The 21,704-nt window shown below is 40.8% G+C and overlaps 1 protein-coding gene across 2 annotated transcripts in view; it reads left to right on the forward strand.

Annotated features, from left to right (window-relative positions):
* The window catches only part of CORO2A (coronin 2A), a 179,944-nt gene that overhangs the window by 123,772 nt on the left and 34,468 nt on the right, over positions 1–21,704 (forward strand). For both annotated transcript variants that reach the window (XM_056518821.1, XM_056518831.1), the window contains exons 4-8: positions 529–678; positions 3,116–3,295; positions 8,610–8,726; positions 14,763–14,867; positions 14,944–15,040. In XM_056518821.1, the coding sequence (XP_056374796.1) occupies positions 529–678; positions 3,116–3,295; positions 8,610–8,726; positions 14,763–14,867; positions 14,944–15,040 (649 nt within the window). The remainder of the gene's footprint in view (positions 1–528; positions 679–3,115; positions 3,296–8,609; positions 8,727–14,762; positions 14,868–14,943; positions 15,041–21,704) is intronic.

The following is a 21,704-nucleotide window of genomic DNA, read 5'->3' on the forward strand; positions in this document are numbered from 1 at the left end:
AACAACGCAGCATGCACACAGATAGTAAAAGCAATTGGCTGGCAGCCATTGCACAGAGCCGCACTGACTGCTGGGAGTTGTAGTCTGGGCTGGAAGCAAGGAAAAAGAATGTTCAGGAGACAACAGAGGCCACAGGAGCTGGCAAAATCACATGGATAACTACAGGGGACATATAATAGGTATTGTGGTGAGTTTGGGGCATTTTTATTTTTCTTAAATCCCCTGGAGCATCCCTTTAAGGGAACTCCCAGACCCCTCCAGTCTAGTTGTGGCCAGCAAACGTAGTCAAGAAACCGAGAACTGCCAAAGGGCTATTTAAAACAGTTTATGAAACCCACATATAGATTAATGAGTGTTATGTAACTGTGTCCTTAACTTGGGAACTATCAAAACAGTGTTGCTTGTGATGTTGAGCTGTTAGTACAACTCTTGTTCTTAATAATCCCACCCTGAGCTTGTTTTATTATAAATTTATGGCTTCTCTTTAAGGCTTTTTTCTCAAACCTTTTTATATTCTTCCACAAACAGGTAAAAATTTGGGACATTCCAAAGCCTTTTGTAACCAAGAATATAACCAATGCACGGAAAGAACTTCTTGGTCATTCTAGAAGAGTCGGTCTTATAGAATGGCACCCCACAGCTAGCAATATCATACTCAGCACTGCCTATGATTACAAGGTAAGCCACATGCAGTGATTTTTTTTTAGTCTCAAACATATAAAGTTTACTGACATCTTCATGGTACAGCAAATAAAGATACAAGCTGACTGTACATGTCTAAAAATAGGCACAACAACGAGTGATCATTGGTATTAGCAAAGAATGGCATTACAGGGTAGTAGAAAATGAAAATATTGACATATCACAAATAGTGTAAACACATGTATAGGGTCTTCACAGTAAATAACCTAACTTGATATAAAAAGCAGTCACAGCCTTACATGATACATCATATCTGGGGAACACACCAAGGCCAACCAAAGCTGCTAAACCTTATCGAATAATTTTGGGTGAATAGCTGGTATTTTCTCAATAAGTAAAATGGCATTCACTGTAGTAACAACTTCAGTTATGTAAAGCTCAGTTTTTTCTACTGAGAAGCTACATTTATGTGCATAACCAACAAGACAAATTGGATCATGGATTGCTTTTGTAAAGGAAATCGGTCATTAGAAAATTACCTATTCTTCAAATCAAGGTAAATCAATATTAAATATTCAGCAAACCAAAGAAAGCGTGTTTTGCCTAGTATACAACATCAGGAGGGAGCACTAGGAGTACTCACAACAGTTGCTGAATTGGCTCTAGACCTCTGAAGCCATGCCTTAAACTGGGGTGCTCCACTTGATAGATGAGCACAAAACGCAAACAAATGATATTTCAAGTAAAGACGAAGAGTGTCACCACCAATGTCTTGTGCGGCAAAAAAACTCTTATTGTTCATGCCATATATATATCTCTATCTGCAAGTGCAGGGGAAACTCAGAAGTCCAATTGGTTACAGCTGTTTTGTACACAAAGTGTACTTCATCAGGGTATTTTACCAGTTCTGACAACACAGAGAGGAGTGGACAGATGGAGGTACACTTTGTATACAAACAGTTGTAACTAATTGGGCATCCAAGTTTCCACTGCACTTGCATGTTTTAAAAAACTGCACAAACGATAATTTTTTTTTGTGTACACTGGTGAGTGCCACTCTCTCTCTTTACTTGCAATATTAAACATTGTTTTTATTCATTTCGCTTTATTTATTTATTTATTTTTTTGCTGTTTTGATATAAACAATTTTTTAAACCAGAAATCCTGTAATTTTCATTCTGGCCACTAAGCTAATAATAAGCTGGCACTTCCTTCTCAGCAGTCTACTTATTTTGATCACAGGCAGGATTTTAATGATTGGTGACACATATACATAGATAACACTGGTGCATGCCATCCATGATAGGTGATGCTCACTTCCCTCTTCCTCCTGGCACATAGACCTCTAAAAAGGTCACTGAGCATGCTTATAACTTTCTCTTGGAAGTCAATGGAGGAGATTTATTAAAACCTGTCCAGAGGAAAAGTTTCTGATTTGCCCATAGCAACTAATCAGATCGCTTCTTTTATTTTTTAAAAGGCCTCTGAAAAATGAAAGAAGCAATATGATTGGTTGCTTTGGGTAACTCAGTAACTTTTCTTCTGGACAATGAGTCTGCTTCAGATGTATAGTCCCAGTTGCTCTTGTAAACCATATATCTAAAATCTGTAAAAAGCAGCTTAGGCAAGATGTCTGAAAATACAGAAAAAAAAGCACTTCTCTGCAATCAGAAAAATAAAAACAAGTAAAATGAATCTGTCAGTATCTGAGTTTGATTAAAAAAAAAAAATAGATAATACTTAGTCCATTATGCAGAGTAACAGATGATATGCAGATGATAAATTAAAGGAGTATTCTGCTGCAAAGTTAAACAGATTTATAAATTACTTCTATCTATAAATCTTAATCCTTCCTCTACTTTTCAGCTGCTGTATGCTCCACAGAAAGTTGTATTTCCTTCTGGAAGTCTTTTCAGTCTGACTACAGTGCTCTCTGCTGACTCTTCTGTCCATGTCAGGAACTGTCCAGAGTAGGAGCAAATCCCCATAGCAAACCTCTCCTACTCTGGACAGTTCCTGATACAGACAGAGGTGTCAGTAGAGAGCACTGTGGTCAGACTGATAAGAACTCCAGAAAGAAATACAACTTCTTGTGGAGCATACAGCAGCTGATAAGTACTGGAAGGATTAGGATTTTTAAATAGAAGTAATTTACAAATCTGTTTAACTTTGTAGCACCAGGTGATTCAAAAAAACTTGTTTTCCACTGGAGTACCCCTTTAAGCCTTGTGACTAAAATCACTTGGCGTAATTTCAGAGTGATCGCAGAAACGCTCCATCCATTCATCTCTATGGGAGAGTGGGAGATACACGGAGATGCATGGAGCGGGTGTATTGGCCACCACTTCGTGTTGTGGTAGACACTTTCCATTCATGCAGAGAGGCTGGGAAGGTGATCGCGGGGGTCCCAGTGGCTGAACTCCCAGGGCATAACATGGTATATGTATAATCCTATACTTTGTTTACTTTGCAGATTATGATATGGAATCTTAACAATGAGGAGCCAATAATTTACAGTCCCGTCAGGACAATAGAGTGTCATAAAGATGTCATTCTCTCTATGTCCTTCAATCTAGATGGAAGTCTTTTAGCTACATCATGTAAAGACAGAAAAGTCAGAATCCTTGATCCCCTTAAAGGATGCATCATCCAGGTCTGGACATGCTATTTGTCTTTTTAATAAATAATTGTCTCCAATGATTTTTTGCTGATTATAAAGCTGCTTTTACTGTATATTTTGTTATTAGGTTTACTTTTTAAAGGATCTAGGTCAATTTTACTTCTTACTGTGATCTATACATTCTATTTATGAAACCTACTTACATGTGTATACCGTGGTTTATTACAAAAGTTTGTAAGCTTTGGTTGTAAAGATTTCCCTTAGATTAACATTCTAGAAAACTGAGAGATGCTGCAGTATGACTGCACTAAATGATACATCAAGCAGCTTGCGTTGTATTATAACATGGTGCTTTAAAAAATAAATGAATACAAACAACAAGAAAGCATACTCTCCTGCCCCAGTTCCCTGCTGCTCAACGCTTTAGAAAATGCCTGCTCAGCCATTCACTGACTGCAGTGGTGACCCAACAGTCAGTCATCGGCTAAGCGGGCATTTCCATCAGAGTCAACCCATCATAGGAAGTGAGAATCAGTGGGAATCCAACTTCATCAGAATGGCAGCTGCGGGCAGTTAGGATACATGTGTATAGGTTTTTTTTATTTTTAATGTTCTGTAAATAAAAAATAAAAAAAGCTGTATCATCAGAACATCTCTTTAAAGGGACATTCCAGTTAAAAACTATTTTTTTCATATCAACTGGCTCCAGAAAGTTAAATTACTTCTGTTAAAAAAAATCTTAATGCTTCCAGTACTTTTCAGCTGTTAAAGTTTTTGTCTGACAACAGTGCTCTCTACTGACACCTGTCTCAGGAGCTGTCCAGAGTAGAAGCAAATCCCCATAGAAAACCTCTCCTGTTAGATTTTTTAATAGAAGTAATTTACAAATCTGTTTTTAACTTTCTGGAGCCAGTTGATATGAAATTTTTTTTTTTTAAACTGGAATACCCCTTTAAAGGGAATCCGTTAGCTGTATTTGTTGTTAAGAGTTGCAGACCCCTCTGGATAGCTGTTAGGGTGTAAAAGCAAATTGTACCTTTTTTGGAGCTTATGGTGGTTGCCAAACTTCTAAAACTGCCTTTTTATTTCTCAGCAGTACATCAGGGAGGCATGCCAAGCTGCTGAAGTGCCACAACCTGGCATGCCTGACATTCTAGCCCTCACCTTCCATCCCGTTCTTGGTTGACATACCAGGCTCTTTACATTAGTCACGGAGGGGCTGGGAGGTAAAGGTGAGCCTGCTCAGTTCTGCCCTCTTGATACTTGGCTGAGAAATTAATAGGTGATTTTATAAGTTTGGCAACCACCAGTGGCTCAAGGTACATTTATATATACTCTAACAGATATCCAGCAGTGTCTGCAGCTCTTAACAGCAAATACAGTTGACGGATATCCATTAAATGGGAGATCCATTCAAATGAATCATTTTAAAATGACATATGAATGGAGTATATGAGCTAGAACCCCCACCAGTTTCCATGATGTAAAGGCTGCAATAGTCTAAAAGTACCTAGACCCCTTTTCGTCCTTTGAGTTTTCCATTAATGGAAATCTTTGATTCCATATTCTAAGTGCTATTGATTTAAATAAGCCATTGCTTGGAATTGGAAACTGGAAATCTTTTAATATACAGTAGTAAAAACTCTTTTGGTGTTCTGGCTTTGAAAATTGGTAGGGGATTGCTGGAGGTGAAGGCTCACAGACTCCACTAATCTTATCTCATTATATATTCCACAAAAGAAAATAGTGACACGGCACCTGAAGGTCTATTTCAATCTTGCTGCTTTATTGCCACTGGCAAGGCTTGCAACGAGGATGCACTCACCTTGGTGTAGTGCATCCTCATTGTAAGCCTTGCCCAGTGGCAATAAAGTAGCAAGAATGAAGTAGAACTTTGGGTGCAGTGTCACTATTTTCTTTTGTGGAATAAATGCGCATACTGCACTCCAGACACAGGCACCGAGTGATCTACAGAGCGCACAGACCTGCAGGGTTAAATCATAAGTCGGGAGTGGAGTGGTGCTGACTGCCGTATCTCAGGATTTTCTTATCTCATTATATGCCTTTATGAAATGTATTATTAGTGTATAACCATACATTGAGAAATTTTCATTTGAAAGAAGTTATTAAAGGGGTACTCTGGTGGAAAACTTTTTTTTTTTTAAATCAACTGGTGCCAGAAAGTTAAACAGATTTGTAAATTACTTCTTTTAAAGAATCTTAATCCTTCCAGTACTTATTAGCTGCTGAATACTACAGAGGAAATTCTTTTCTTTTTGGAACACAGAGCTCTCTGCTGACATCACGAGCACAGTGCTCTCTGCTGACATCTCTGTCCATTTTAGGAACTGTCCAGAGCAGCATATGTTTGCTATGGGGATTTTCTCCTACTCTGGACAATTCTTAAAATGGGCAGAGATGTCAGCAGAGAGCACTGTGGTCATGATGTCAGCAGAGAGCTCTTTGTCCAAAAAGAAAATAATTTCCTCTGTAGTATTCAGCAGCTAATAAGTACTGGAAGGAGTAATATGTTTTAATAGAAGTAATTTACAAATATGTTTAACTTTCTGGCACCAGTTGATTTAAAAAAAAAAAGTTTTTTTTACTGGAGTACCCGTTTAATAACTTCTTTCAAGTGAAAATTCCCCAATGTATGGTTATACACTAATAATACATTTCATAAAGGCATATAATGAGATAAGAAAATCCTGAGATACGGCAGTCAGCACCACTCCACTCCCGACTTAGGATTTAACCCTGCAGGTCTGTGCGCTCTGTAGATCACTCGGTGCCTGTGTCTGGAGTGCAGTATGCGCATTTATTCCACAAAAGAAAATAGTGACACTGCACCCAAAGTTCTACTTCATTCTTGCTACTTTATTGCCACTGGGCAAGGCTTACAATGAGGATGCACTACACCAAAGTAGTATTCAGCAGCAAATAAGTACTGGAAGGATTAAGATTCTTTAATAGAAGTAATTTACAGACTGTTTAACTTTCTGGCACCAGTTGATAAAAAAAGTTTTCCACCGGAGTACCCCTTTAAGTATGATTTAAAATACATAATTCATGACAGAATGGGGATGTTTAATTCCTAAAAGGAAAAAAAAATCTAATTTCCAGGTTCCAGTTCTGTTTCAAATTTTAGCTCCACTTAGTGTCGAGGTCATTGTGATAACCATTTTCACAAGGGGCTTTAAATATCTCACCAGGGAAATGAAAAGCGTTTACACCTAATGTTTGCGTCTAATGTTTATTAAGCCAGTTTAGCACTTTATAACATATTACCACTAGTGACTGGCATGGTGTACTATAAATGTCAATCAAATCCCTTATTGATTATTCCATTAGCTCTACAGACTATAACAAAATGGCAAGCAGTTATTTTACAGAAATAGATTTGTTTTGGGCAAACTAAAAAATTATTTGGGATTCCTCGCATTAATTATTAGGGTTTCTATCTACACCTTCTTGTCTGTAAAAATTTTGGTAGGTTGTGCGCACTAACATTTGCCCTACTTTTCAACCATCTAATTATTTTGGACTAAAAGCATGACACATATATTTGGCACATTGTATACAAAGTTAAATTTTTTACAACATGCACAGCTTTCATTTATAAGAATCCTCATATAGGCAGGCTGACAACTAGACTGCTAGACATTTTTCATTTATTTCCCCAGTATTCCAAATGTGGTCTCACTAGAGCTCTATTCAGTGGGACCACCCGCTAGCTATACACCCAAGGATTCCACTTGCTTTTCCTTCTTACCCTATTCCCTACTAGGGTTACACAATGCATTGATATCTTGATAAGTTATCGATACTATGCAGGGGCAAACAATCCATGGATTTCCTGGATCTTGATAATGTGCTGATTCACAGTTAAGCAGAAGGTCCTGTACACTAAAGAGAATAAGGCAGTGGCCAGTGCTTGGCATGTTCTACTTTTCCCTGTAGTGTCCAAGAGCAAGAAGGCACCATGAAAACTTGTGACAATATACAAAGTAGGGCTGGGCCGTATACCGGTTCATACCGAATACCAAAATTTTTGGGCTGCATGATATTAATTTTTTCCATACCGCAATACCGGTTTGGCCCCTCCCCCTTGGGAATTAATTATCAGCCCAGCGCTGCGCTGTTCCCACATCGGGGAACTAATCACATGTGACCCGCCTGCGCTGTTCTGCTCCCCTCCACCAAATCATGTTACCCGCCAGCGCTGTTCTGCCCCCCCCCCAATTAATTATCAGCCCAGCGGGGTACTACTCACATATGTCACCCGCAAGCACTGCCCTCCTCTTTGTTGGGGGCCGCCGGCACTGGAACTCACTGTACGCCAGTGGTCTCCAACCTGCGGATCTCCAGCTGTTGCAAAACTACAACTCCCAGCATGCCCGGACAGCCAACGGCTGTCCGGGCATGCTGGGAGTTGTAGTTTTGCAACAACTGGAGGTCCGCAGGTTTGAGACCACTGCTGTCCGCTGTATCCCTATGCCCGGGCTGCAAAAGATAAAGAAAATAAACTTTAACTTGCCTACGTAGGCCTCACGCTGGGGACTGGAACGTCGGACAGCCGTCAGCCTATCACCGGCCAGAGCGATGTCCCGCCTCGGCCAGTGATAGGCTGCTCCCACTGTCATGTAAGAAGCCGGCTGATAGGCTGATAGGCTGATTTGGTCATACCGCCCAGCCTTAATACAAAGTATTATATCAAAGTTCAAATTCTGGTATCATGAAAACTCCCCTCGCTGCTGCCTGTACACTGGGGTTCTTTTGGTCACCATATGGATCTGTTACAAACTGAAGCCATGAGGCTTGTATGAACAGAACATGGGGTTTACTATTTTTTTTTTTGTTTTTTTTTTTGTTTCACATACATTAAACTATAGAATATAGTCAGAAATTAAATATACGAAAAACTATAGTAGAAAACACAGTCTGCCACTGAATGTATCTAAAAACACAATTGAGAGGTAGTGTATTCATTTTATTGCTCCATATCATGAAGATAAATCACTGCTTTTTATATAGAGTGGGGATATTTTGGGTGCATGCCCTGGTATTGTGAGGTCCTGCGTACAGAGTATAGCGCTGGCCATTGGAAGGCAACAAAATGACGCCTACATGTGGCCACCGCATGAATCATCCATGCAAAATGTGCTGTCATCTTACAGGAAAATGCACATCTTACAAAGATTTAATGTTCATATAAGATTTAATGCCCACATTATCATAACAGAACATTTACTGTATGTCTGTAGTGCTTTCATATTTTCTTTATTGTAATATGTGTTCTTATGCTGGTTTATAGAGTATCATTATTTTCTACTCTTTGCTACTATAGGAATCTAATGGCAAGGATCACAAAACCAGCAAAGTTTTGTTTCTGGGAAACATGAAGAAACTGGTCTCAACGGGGACATCTCGGTGGAATAACAGACAAGTTGTCCTCTTGGATCAAGTATGTGTTAAGATGTATCATCCACATGATAAAAGACTAGAATTTTGAATCTCTCTAGGACCAGAATAACATTACTTTACACAACAATGAAATATATCCTTGATGTGTTGACACCTTTAAGCTTATTGAAGTCTAAGGCCTATCCAAAAAGTATTACCCTTTTACTGTATACTGTATAATAATGTTTCTCTTGTTTGGCTACTCCCTGGGCAGTTAAGATCTAGGAGACTTGGTGGCTTTAGTTGTGGCTGCAACTTGATACTTTTTATCTACATCTGCCTGTGTATGTATGACCAAATTAAGAGTACTTAAAGGTGTATTCCAGGAAAAAACTTTTATTTTATTTTTTTTATATCAACTGGCTCCAGAAAGTTAAACAGATTAGTAAATTACTTCTATTAAAAAATCTTAATTCTTTCAATAATTATCAGCTGCTGAAGTTGAGTTGTTGTTTTCTGTCTGGCAACAGTGCTCTCTGCTGACATCTCTGCTTGTCTCGGGAACTGCACAGAGTAGAAGAGGTTTGCTATGGGGATTTACTTCTAAACTGGGCGGTTCCCGAGACACGTGTCATCAGAGGGCACTTAGACAGAAAAGAACAACTCAACTTCATAAGTACTGAAAGGATTAAGATTTTTTAATAGAAGTAATTTACAAATCTATTTAACTTTCTGGAGCCAGTTGATATATAAAAAAAAAGTTTTGGATAACCCCTTTAATCTTTGGTAGATTAGAGCATCGGTACATAGTTTATTAAAACCTTCCTATAGTGACAAGGGTATACAAGGGAAAACAGTGTTTAATTGTCACAGTACCAGTAATCAATTTGACACCTCTTTACCATCCTGCTGCATATATCTAAGTATGTATGTTTTATTTGCACATAGAGACTATTACTACAATCTATATTGTTGTTACATTTGGTAATTTTGCCTTCCGAACTCTCCAGTTTAATATTCTGTGCACCAGGAAAACATGTTACACATATACTAACTGTAGTTCTCTTGGCCTGCATCAGGGTGGCACAGTATATGGTGACACAGCTTTTTATATGCAATGACTGCCCTCCCCGTCCTTCCCTGCACAGTGTCCTAGAGATGAAAACGTTTACCACTCTGTATAGACTTTTGTGCTTTGTGGCCAACAGGCGTGGGAAAATATTTGGGCAGTTTTTCTTTAAAATATGAAGTAAATGCATTGTGAACAGAATAACTATACCTGCATACGTTGTACTACTGGAGACCTCTAGTGGTGGCAAATCATTATAACTAGCTTAATAACTTGATGTATTGCAATTGATCAATACAAGTCTGTAGCTAGTTTGTTTATACCACATGGCAAGTACATCTAGAGCAGAGCCATGTGTAAACCTTTAAAGGGGTTATCCAGGAATCGAATATCCCTGTCTGTCTCCACTTTTGGTGTGGTATTACAACTTGGCTCCATTCACTTCAATGGAACTGAGCTGCGGAACCACATCCAAACTGGAGACAGACAAGGAGTGGTCTTTGAAAGAAATTATCTCTGTTTTTCGATTCCTGGATAACCCTTTAAACGGTCAGTTTAAAAGCTAAATACACACTTAGAAATCCTAAATTTAAGCAGACATGCCTACTTAACCCCTTAATGATGCAGGATGTAAATGTACGTCCTGATGTGGTGGTACTTAACGCACCAGGACGTACATTTTCGTCCTGTACATGACCGCGAGCATCGGAGAGATGCTCGGGTCATGTGCGGCAGTTCCCGGCTGCTGATAGCAGCCAGGGACCCGCCAGTAATGGCCGACATCCGCGATCGCGCGGATGTCTGCCAATAACCCCTCAGATGCCGTGATCAATACAGAGTACGGTCAGAAAAATGCATGATCTGCATTGGCGGACGGAGGTCCCCTCACCTGCCTCCGTCCGTCTTCCGGTGTCTTCTGCTCTGGTCTGAGATCGAGCAGACCAGAGCAGAAGATCACCAATAGTACTGATCAGTGCTATGCCCTATGCATAGCACTGAACAGTATTAGCAATCAAATGACTGCTATAAATAGTCCCCTATGGGGACTATTAACCCCTTAACGACGTAGGACGTAAATGTACGTCCTGGTGAGGTGGTACTTAACGCACCAGGACGTACATTTACGTCCTAAACATAACCGCGAGCATCGGAGCGATGCCCGGATCATGAGTGGCAGGTCCCGGCTGCTGATCGCAGCCAGGGACCCGCCCGTAATGGGGGACATCCGCGATCCCACGGATGTCCGCCGTTAACCCCCTCAGATGCCGTGATCAATACAGATCACGGCATCTGCAGCATCGTGGTCATTAAAATGGATGATCGGATCGCCTGCAGCGCTGCCTTCCCGCAGACCAGCGCAGAAGATGACAGATAACACTGAGCAGTGCTATGTCCTATACATAGCACTGAACAGGATTAGCAATCCAATGATTGCTATAAATAGTCCCCTATGGGGACTATTAAAGTGTAAAAATAAAAGTAAAAAAAAATAAAGTAAAAACATTTTGAAAAAAACCCTCCCCAAATAAAAACGTAAATTGTCCCATTTTCCCGATTTTACCCCCAAAAAGTGTTAAAAAAAATATTTTGTATACATATATGGCATCGCCATCTGAACTATTAAAATAAAATGTTAATGATACTGTACAGTGAACAGCATGAATGTAAAAAAAAAATCCAAAATAGCTGCTTTTTTATAACATGGTATTCCCCAAAAAATTAATAAAAAATGGATTAAAAGTTTTATATAAGCAAATATGGTATCAATAAAAAGTACAGATCACGGCGCAAAAAATTAGCCCTCATACCGCTGCTTATACGGAAAAATGAAAAAGTTATAGGTCTTCAAAATAGGGGGATTTTAAACATACTAATTTGGTTAAAATGTTTGCGATTTTTTTTAACATTGGTCCCGCTCCCGTGTTATAATGCGGGGTCCCACGGTGACCCCGCATCATATCATGGCGGGCCCGGCGTCATAGTGATGCCGGGACCCGCCGCTAATAGCGCGTGGCATTGATCGCGGTGCCGCGCGCTATTAACCCTTTTACCGTAAAATGTACTACGTAGAAACGGAAGCCCCCAAAAGTTACAAAACTGCGTTTTTTTTTTCAATTTTGACTCACAATGATTTTTTTCCGTTTCACCGCAGATTTTTGGGCAAAATGACTGATGTCATTACAAAGTAGAATTGGTGGCGCAAAAAATAAGCAATCATATGGATTTTTAGGTGCAAAATTGAAAGAGTTATGATTTTTTAAAGGCAAGGAGCAAAAAACGAAAGTACAAAAAACGGAAAAAACCCCGGTCCTTAAGGGGTTAAGCGCAACAGTAATAGAAAAGTACATTATCACGGGTATCATTTTAATCGTATTGACCCAGAGAATAAAGAACACGTAATTTTTACCGTAAATTGTACGGCGTGAAAACAAAACCTTCCAAAATTAGCAAAATTGCGGCTTTCTTTAAAATTTCACCACACAAATAGTATTTTTTGGGTTGCGCCATACATTTTATGGTAAAGTGAGTGATGGCATTACAATGGACAACTGGTCGTGCAAAAAAGAAGCCCTCATACTAGTCTGTGGATGAAAATATAAAAGAGTTATGATTTTTTGAAGGTGAGGAGGAAAAAAACGAAAACTTAAAAATAAAATTGTCTGCGTCCTTAAGGCGTTAAAGTGTAAAAATAAAAGGAAAACATTTTTTAGAAAAATCCCCTCCCCCAATAAAAATGTTAATTGTCCCTTTTTCCCCATTTTACAAAAAGTGTAAAAATTACTTTTTTAATAAACATATTTGGTATTGCCGAGTGCGTAAATATCCAAACTATCAAAATATAATGTTAATTATCCTGTACGGGGGAACGGCGTGAACGTAAAAAAAAAAAAAAAAGTCAAAAATTGCTGCTTTTTTATAACCTTTTATTCCCAAATAAATTTATAAAAAATGTATTAAAAGTTTTAAATATGCAAATGTGGTATAAAAAAAATTACAGATCACGGCGCAAAAATGAGCCCTCATACCGCCGCTTATACAGAAAAATGAAAAAGTTAGAGGTCAGCAAATTAGAGGGATTTTAAATGCACTATTTTGGTAAAAAGGTAAGCGATTTTTTTTTAAGCAGTACAATAACAGAAAAGCATATAACATGGGTATCATTTTAATTGTATTGACCCACAGAATAAAGAAAACAGGTCTATTTTACCGTAGGGTGTACAGCATGAAAACGAAACCTTCAAAATTTGCAAAATTGTGGTTTTCTTATCAATTTCCCCAAACAAATTGTATTTTTTGGGTTACACCATACACTTAATGGTAAAATGAGTGATGTCATTACAAAGGACAACAGGTCGCGCAAAAAACAAGCCCTCATACTAGTCTGTGGATAAAATTATAAAAGAATTATGATTTTTAGAAGGCAAGGACCGGAGTCTTTAAAGGGGTACTTTGGTGGAAAACTTTTTTTTTTTAATTAACTGGTGCCAGAAAGTTAAACAGATTTGTAAATTAGAACAATGTAGAAAAAACCGCACTCACCCGTTCAACGTGCACAGATTTCTTTATTCCGTTGAACATAAACGTGGAACACAGAAGGACTAGTGGTCGGCAGGGACGCCAGGGAACAGGAGGTGTAGTTACAGCTGTTTCACGGGAACACAGCCCGCTTCGTCAGACTACGCCCTCTGATTGCGCGTCGCAGGTTATATACACACTCACGGTTACGTCAGCAGGGAAGCGTTACACACAGGTAAGTGATTTAAAACCTTAGAAAAGTAGAAAAATCTTTAAAATCAACACCCTCTACAAAAATCTATGACATATATGGACTTCTATTTATAGAAATACACTAAAATCTAGCTTATCATTGAGTCCAAAATTACCTTGGGCATCTGTGCGCAGGATGAAGGTAATTTTGGACTCAATGATAAGCTAGATTTTAGTGTATTTCTATAAATAGAAGTCCATATATGTCATAGATTTTTGTAGAGGGTGTTGATTTTAAAGATTTTTCTACTTTTCTAAGGTTTTAAATCACTTACCTGTGTGTAACGCTTCCCTGCTGACGTAACCGTGAGTGTGTATATAACCTGCGACGCGCAATCAGAGGGCGTAGTCTGACGAAGCGGGCTGTGTTCCCGTGAAACAGCTGTAACTACACCTCCTGTTCCCTGGCGTCCCTGCCGACCACTAGTCCTTCTGTGTTCCACGCTTATGTTAAACGGAATAAAGAAATCTGTGCACGTTGATCGGGTGAGTGCGGTTTTTTCTACATTGTTCCGATTGTGTCAAGCTATATGTGCTTTCCTCAACCAGCACCCCGACATAGCACACACCGTCTAGTCTCTATCCACACCTGAGAAAGCGGATACCACATTACCCAGTAAACTGCCTTCACCTGCATAGCAGTGCCGGACTTATACTTTTTCTACTTGCTCTAGATTTGTAAATTACTTCTATTAAAAAATCTTAATCCTTCCAAAATCTTAATCCTTCCAGTACTTATTATCTGCTGAATACTACAGCGGAAATTCTTTTCTTTTTGGAACACAGAGCTCTCTGCTGACATCATGAGCACAGTGCTCTCTGCTGACATCTCTGTCCATTTTAGGAACTGTCCAGAACAGCATATGTTTGCTATGGGGATTTTCTCCTACTCTGGACAGTTCCTTAAATGGACAGAGATGTCAGCAGAGAGCACTGTGCTCATGATGTCAGCAGACAGCTCTGTGTTTGAAACGGAAAATAATTTCCACTGTAGTATTCAGCAGCTAATAAGTACTGGAAGGATTAAGATTTTTTTAATTGAAATAATTTACAAATCTGTTTAACTTTCTGGCACCAGTTGATTAAAAAAAATAAAAAATTAAATAAAAAAGAAGTTTTCACTTGAGTACCCATTTAAAGCCCAAATGGGCTGAGTCCTGAAGGAGTTAAATATATTTTTGTATGTTTTATGCTATATAAAATACTGTGTAAAGTATAAATTTGTCTCTATGCTCACAATTGCATATATGTTTGTTTTAGGATGACCTATCCGTGCCTTTACATCAAGAGGACTTAGATGGTTCCTCGGGTGTACTTTTTCCTTTTTTTGACAATGACACAAATATGCTGTATTTAGTGGGCAAGGTAAGTGTTTATGTATCTTCTTTACACCAAACAATATAACTTCACAATGATCTAAGTAATTGTTATTTTTCCATAGGGAGAGGGGAATATCAGATATTATGAAGTAAATGCTCAAAAACCTTATATGCAACACTTGAATGAATATCGGTCTTCCTTACCTCAAAAAGGAATAGGTAAGGTTTTAATGTTGTGTAACATGTATCCCAAAGCAGGACTTAAAGGAGGTTGTGGTGTTTATGGTTATTGTAATTCATGTGCAACGAATGTACCCATACAGATAGACGTGCACTTAAAGGGGTACTCTGGCACTAAGACATCTTATCCCCTATCCAAAGGATAGGGGATAAGATGTCTGATGGCAGGGGGTCCCGCCGCTGGGGACCCCCACAATCTCTCATGCAGCACCCACCTGTGGGAACTGCACACAGCGCTGCAGCCTCCAAGTCTGCCACGTCACGACTACGGGAGCCAAAGTATCGTGACGTCATGACTCTGCCCCGCCCCCGCAATGCAAGTCTATGGGAAGGGGCGTGATGGCTCCCCGCGATCAGACATCTTATCCCCTAACCTTTGAATAGGGGAAAATATGTCTAAGGGCCGGAGTACCCCTTTAATGGTCAGTGATATTGCACATGTAACTATTACCACCATACTGTACCTACAAATAACACTGTAGTTTTGTGCAAATTAATAATGGCCTAATAAAGTACAGAAAGACAAAAACACATGTATTGGCATCCAGTCTGCACTCATTAATAGCACAAGTGCAGTGCCTCCATTTATAGCATCAGCATAACCAAGCACATAATTTAACATGGCATTTAGCAATGAGACTTACATGCAAGAAGTTTCCTTCTTCCAAATAATTTGTGGCGTGTGACATCACAAGCCGTCCTGTGACATGTGGGAGCATGCTGGGAGAATATGATTTGTATGCTCCCAGCATTTCTCTTAATGCTGATGACTGCTAATAAAAAAAAATCTATCATATGTAATCTGCATACAGAAGAATGCTGGGAAAACAAAAATAAAAAGCATGTTATCCCTCCCAGACGTGGGAAAATAAAAATGTAACTCCTGCTGCTGATCTTGCAGATGCATGGACAGACGAAAATGTATGTGATGGACCCGAAATAAATAGCCACCATAAAGGGGTTAAAAATTTTAACCTTCCTCCACCTCTAACCTTCCACCACTGATGACCATCCTCTGTGACATAAACACATTTTACATGACAGTCATATACCCACACAATAATGGGGGGCATTCATCATTCAGGGATGTGGTATTCCTATCGCCCGATGCCAGGCAGCAGTTCCGAGGTGAATTTTTCAGGCCCTTAGCCCTGCTTTTGGGCAAGCAGGGCTGGACCTGACAAGCATGGTAGCGCTCAGAGGGGTGTATGAAGCGGGCTCCTGACTCGTGCTCGCTCCATACTCTGCAGCCCCCGGCTGATTTCAGTAGCCAGGGGCTGCCGCTAATAGCCAGCATGCAGCGATCGCCGCCGCTGGCTATTAACCCTTTAGATTGCCGCTCTCAGAGCTGACAGCAGCGTCTAAAGGGACATCTGAATGCTCCCTGGTGGGCTAGTGGGTGGACCGACCATCCCCCCCCCCCACCCCCACTATAAAGGTAGCCGGAAGGCTTAACCTCTGCTTCTCTGGTGTCCATGGCTCTGTCATTGATAGATCCTGGCTGGACTAGGCCCTATTTATGGATCGCAGAGCACACAGATCAATGGAGCTCTATGGACCTCCATTGATCTGTATGAGGAATCTAATGATTCCTCCTCAAAGTCCCCTAAGGGGCTAATAAAATGTAAAAAATAAATAAATAAATGTCTTAATAAAAGTTTAAAAGAGACAAATTAACCCCTTCCATATTAAAAGTTCTAATCACCCCCTTTTCCTACATAAAAACATGTAAACATAATAAAAATAAACATATTTAGTATCGCTGCGTGCGTAATTGTACGAGCTATTAAAATTTTACATTATGTATCCCGTACGGTAAATGACGTTAATGTAAAAAAAAAAAATACCAAACCACAGAATTGCAATTTTTATAATATCCCAGAAAAGAAGTTAAAAGCGATTTTCAAAGTCAGATCAATACCAAAATGGTACCGATAAAAAAAACAGATGATGGAGCAAAAAATGAGCCCTCATACAGCCTGGTATGCGAAACAAAAAAAAGCTACAGGGGTCAGAAAATGGCAATAAAAATTTTGGGGGGAAAAGTCCAGGTTTACCGTATTTTTCGCCCTATAGGACGCACTGGCATATAAGACGCACCCAATTTTAAAGGTGCAAAATCTAGAAAAAAAAAGATTCTCAACCCAACAGTGAACTTCAACCTGCGGACCTCTAGATGTTGCAAAACTACAACTCCCAGCATGCCCGGACAGCCGTTGTCCCCGCTGCTCCGGACCCGTCACCGCTGCCCTGTATGTCGCTTCATCGCTCGTCCCCGTGGTGTCCCCGATGCTCCGGACGTCTTCTTCCCCACGATCCACGCTCTCCGTTGCCGTCATCACGTCGCTACGTACGCCGCTCCTATTGGATGACGGGACGGCGTGCGCGACGACGTGATGACGTCGAAGGAGAGCGCCGGCCATGCAGGGGATCCCGGCACGGAGCAGACACCGAGGAGGCAGGTAAGGTCCCTCCCGGTGTCCGGTAAGCTGTTCGGGACGCCGTGATTTCACCGCGGCGGTCCCGAACAGCCCGACCGAGCAGCCGGGTTAGTGTCCCTTTCGCTTCAGACGCGGCGGTCACCTTTGATCGCCACATCTGAAGGGTTAATACAGGGCATCACCGCGATCGGTGATGTCCTGTATTAGCCGCCGGGACCGACCCCAGTTTTGGGGAAGAAAAAGTGTGTCTTATACGGCGAAAAATACGGTATTTTTAAATTAGTAAAACATGACGGAAACTATACAAATCTGGTATTGTTGTAATCAGGCCGGCCTAAAGTATCAAAACAACATGTTAGCTCAACCACAAGCTAAATGGTGTAGAAAAGAAAGCCGCCAAATTTGCTAAATTTATTTTTACTATTTCAATTTGATTTCACCAATATATATATATATATATATTTTTTTTTTTTTTGTTTCAGAGTATATGTTATGAAAAAAATTAAAAGGTATCATTATAGTAGGTAGTTATGGCTATTATAGGGAGAGGGGGGAAAAAAACGAAAGTTGTGAAAGCGAATATTGGCCCGGACAAGTGGATCGTCATGAGGGACAAGTAGATTTTGCTCCATTTTAGTCCTGTGGACAAGTAGTTTTTTTTTTTATTTAATTAAATTTCCACACCCCTGATCATTATAGGTGTTAGGCTGCATTCACATCTCGTTTTTTACATACGGGTGCCGGATCCGACTGGGGGAGGGGAAAACCGTGCACTCCCGTACCCTAGCCGGATCAGCCCGTGACTCCATTTACTTTAATGAGCCGACCGGAATCAAACGGTGACTCTGGTTGGCTCAGTTTTTACCCGTATGCGGTTTCCTGACCGGACCTAAAACCGTAGTATACTATGGTTTTAGGTCCAGTCCAAAATCGGATATGGGTCAAAACTGAGCCAACCGGAGTCACCGTTTGACTCCGGTCGGCTCATTAAAGTAAATGGAGTCACAGGCTGATCCGGCTGGGGTACGGGAGTGCCCGTTTTTCCCCTCCCCCAGCCAGATCCGGCACCCGTATGTAAAACACGAGGTGTGAATGCAGCCTAAGTGAAGCATTTTTTTACACCTTTTCTTTGTGTGCTGATAATGTATTGGAGAACCAGATTTATTAAATGGTAACAGAGCATTTGATAAATTTTGTGCAGGTCACATTTTCTGAAATTTCACTCTTCACATACACCAAAAAGCTAAGCTAAGTCTGGGCTTGTGTAGTTTTAGAGATTATTTGTGGTTTTGTCCTTTTCACACAACCCAGTTCCAAAATCACAGTCCATATCATGCGTATTGCCAAAATCAGTGGATTACAACTCATAATCAGCAGAAATTTGTGAACCAAAAGGCACAAAAAAGGACACTTGCGCAAAAATAGCACCAAATATAGATGGACAAAAAACACAATGATAAATGCCGACCAATGTATCTATATCAGAGAGTATGTGTATGAAATCCACATCAGTTTTTAGCTACAGTAAATATTTTTGTACAGGGGTGTTTTGCACTCATTTGCAGGTCCCATATCCCAAGGGTTCTATACCGGTGGTACGCGTACCCCTAGGGGTACGCCACCGGTTGTGCGGGGGTACGCAGATGCACTGACAAATACTGGCCATGCATTGGCCAGTATTTGTCAGCGCAGAGCAGGGAATGGCCACGGCAGCTCTCTATAAAGTTCAGCCGCAGCTACTTTACTGGAGCTGGCGGGTCCCCCGACATTGCACGGAGGTGCCGCACAGCGCAGGAGGACGTCACCCATCAGTGCGGCCTGCCGAACAGGACTCCGGGGACGGGACGCGCGGTTTACCCGAACAGGCGGGGTAATGTAAAAAAAAAAAAATGTGAAAATTAACTGTATGGGAGGGAGGGGTGTTATTGTATGTATTTTATGTATGTATATATTAGCCCAGGGGGATGGGGGGGGAGAGAGAAATAATGGCACAAGGGCAATAAGATGGAGGGGAGAGGGGAGGGATAATGGCAAAATGACATTAAGATGGAGGGGGGGGGATAATTATACCCCTCCATCTTAATCCCCTTGTGCCATTGTTCCCCCCTTCATCTTTATCCCCTTGTGCCATTCTTCCACCCTCCCTCTGATCCCCTTTTGCCACTATCTCCCCCCATCTTAATCCCCTTGTGCCATTATTCCCCCCTCCCTCTGATCCCCTTTTGCCACTATCCGATAATTTGGCTCTTGGGGAGCTCAGTGCACACATTCTCCCCAGGAACATAACAAGCAATCCCAGAGCCCCATAGCACCATGACCTCAGTAATTTCAGAAAAGAAAGCATGTGAATATTTTGTTCTCCCTTATGCAAAATGGAAAATGTACAAAGTAATGTCACAGTTGACATTGTCAATTTGACATTGTGCATAGTCATAACTCACTACACCAGTGTTTCCTAACCAGGGTGCCTCCAGGTGTTGCAAAACTACAACTCCCAGAATGCCTGGACAGCCAAAGGCTGTCCAGGCATGCTGGGAGTTGTAGTTTTGCAACATCTGGAGGCACCCTGGTTGGGAAACACTGCACTACACCTTATATATACTGTATGAGTGGAAACAGCCCAACTTAGTTTTTGGCCCCATAGTAATTATTTGCCTGCTACTCTGGTAGTTATGACAAGATCAATAGAGCTTTAACAGAAGTTATTATGAATACATGTGTGGTAGCTGCCATATCAGAGAGAGAATCCATAGGAAAAGGGTGTGGAAAGCTTTAAAGAGTACCTGTCATCATCTAAATTTTCCCTGATCCCACTTCCCATCTGTCCCTTTCTCTAACTATGCCTATCCCTGTGTTTATTGAGGTTTTAAAACGCTGTAGAAATACCTTTTTTTATCCCTCTTCATTAGCTCAGGAGCACTATCTTTCTGAGGGGTGGAAGGAGGCGGGTCCCAGTAGGCATGATGTCACATGAAGCCGGGCTGGGGCTCTGCTTCTGCCAGTCTTCCTGTATGCTGCTCTCCCTCTGCAGCAGTGTTTCCCAACCAGGGCACCTCCAGCTGTTGCAAAACTACAACTCCCAGCATGCCCAGACAGCCAACAGCTGTCCAGACATGCTGGGAGTTGTAGTTTTGCAGCAGCTTGGATGCACCCTGGTTGGGAAACACTGCTCTGCAGTGTGCATACAGACTAAGTACAGGTGAGGGATGGCAGCCTCTGTCTCTCTCTCTCTCCTGTGTCTCTCTGCACTAAAAAGTCAATGCTGAGAACCAGGGGCTGAGGGAGCAATTACAGAGGCAGTGATTAAGATGAATGTCAGGGCGGGGGGGGGGGGGGGGGGGGGGCACACAGAGCAGGGAGTGCAGTGAGATAATACAATGTATAAGATAATGTGTGGTGAGGGGCAGGGAGAACACAGAGCAGGGGGGGAGGGGGAGGTGACTGGCTGTTATATGAGAGGCATGTGCAGGCTTGTAGCTCACAGGCTGGGAGCGAGTCCTGAGCTGAGAGTACTGAACTTCCGGTGGAAGGACCAGAGCCCTTCAGCATTAGTCCTAAAAGCTGTACACTTACTATGAAAAGCATAGGAAGCTGCCTGCAGACCAGGCATAGAAGAGTGACCCCTAGTGGCCAAAAGTATAAAATGAAAAAACTGGTATAAATATTAATATTTTTAAATGAAGATATATTACAATATCTCTTTATTAATGATTATGAACAACATATTAAAAGTTTTTGTTGATGACAGGTACTCTTTAACTGTTTTAAGGCTGATCTATACTGTATACAAGAGACTCATCTTAATGCAAAAGACTTGTTCCGAGTTCAGCAGAGAGCTTTTCCGTTAATAATTTCCTCTCCGGCTGTGGGGGAAAAAGAGAGGGGTATCTATTTTTCTGGGAGATACTTTGGTAGGGAAAATCCATTCACAGGTAATTGATGAGGAAGGACGTTACATTATCTTGGTATGTACAATTAATAATTTAGATTATACACTAGTTGCCCTTTATAGTCCAAATAATAAACAGCATAGGTTTATAAAAAAGGAATTGAAAAGAACTCAAAAGGTTAAAAAAGTTATGTTGGTGATGGTGGGTGATTACAACATGGCAGTTTGGCCATCAATGGACACAACTACAGGAGGGAATAAACTAGAACCAACTCCCTATGCTAGAACTCTGGCTCGTTATCAACTACTAGAT

This window comes from Hyla sarda, chromosome 1 (assembly GCF_029499605.1).
Source record: "Hyla sarda isolate aHylSar1 chromosome 1, aHylSar1.hap1, whole genome shotgun sequence".
Lineage (NCBI taxonomy): Eukaryota > Metazoa > Chordata > Amphibia > Anura > Hylidae > Hyla > Hyla sarda.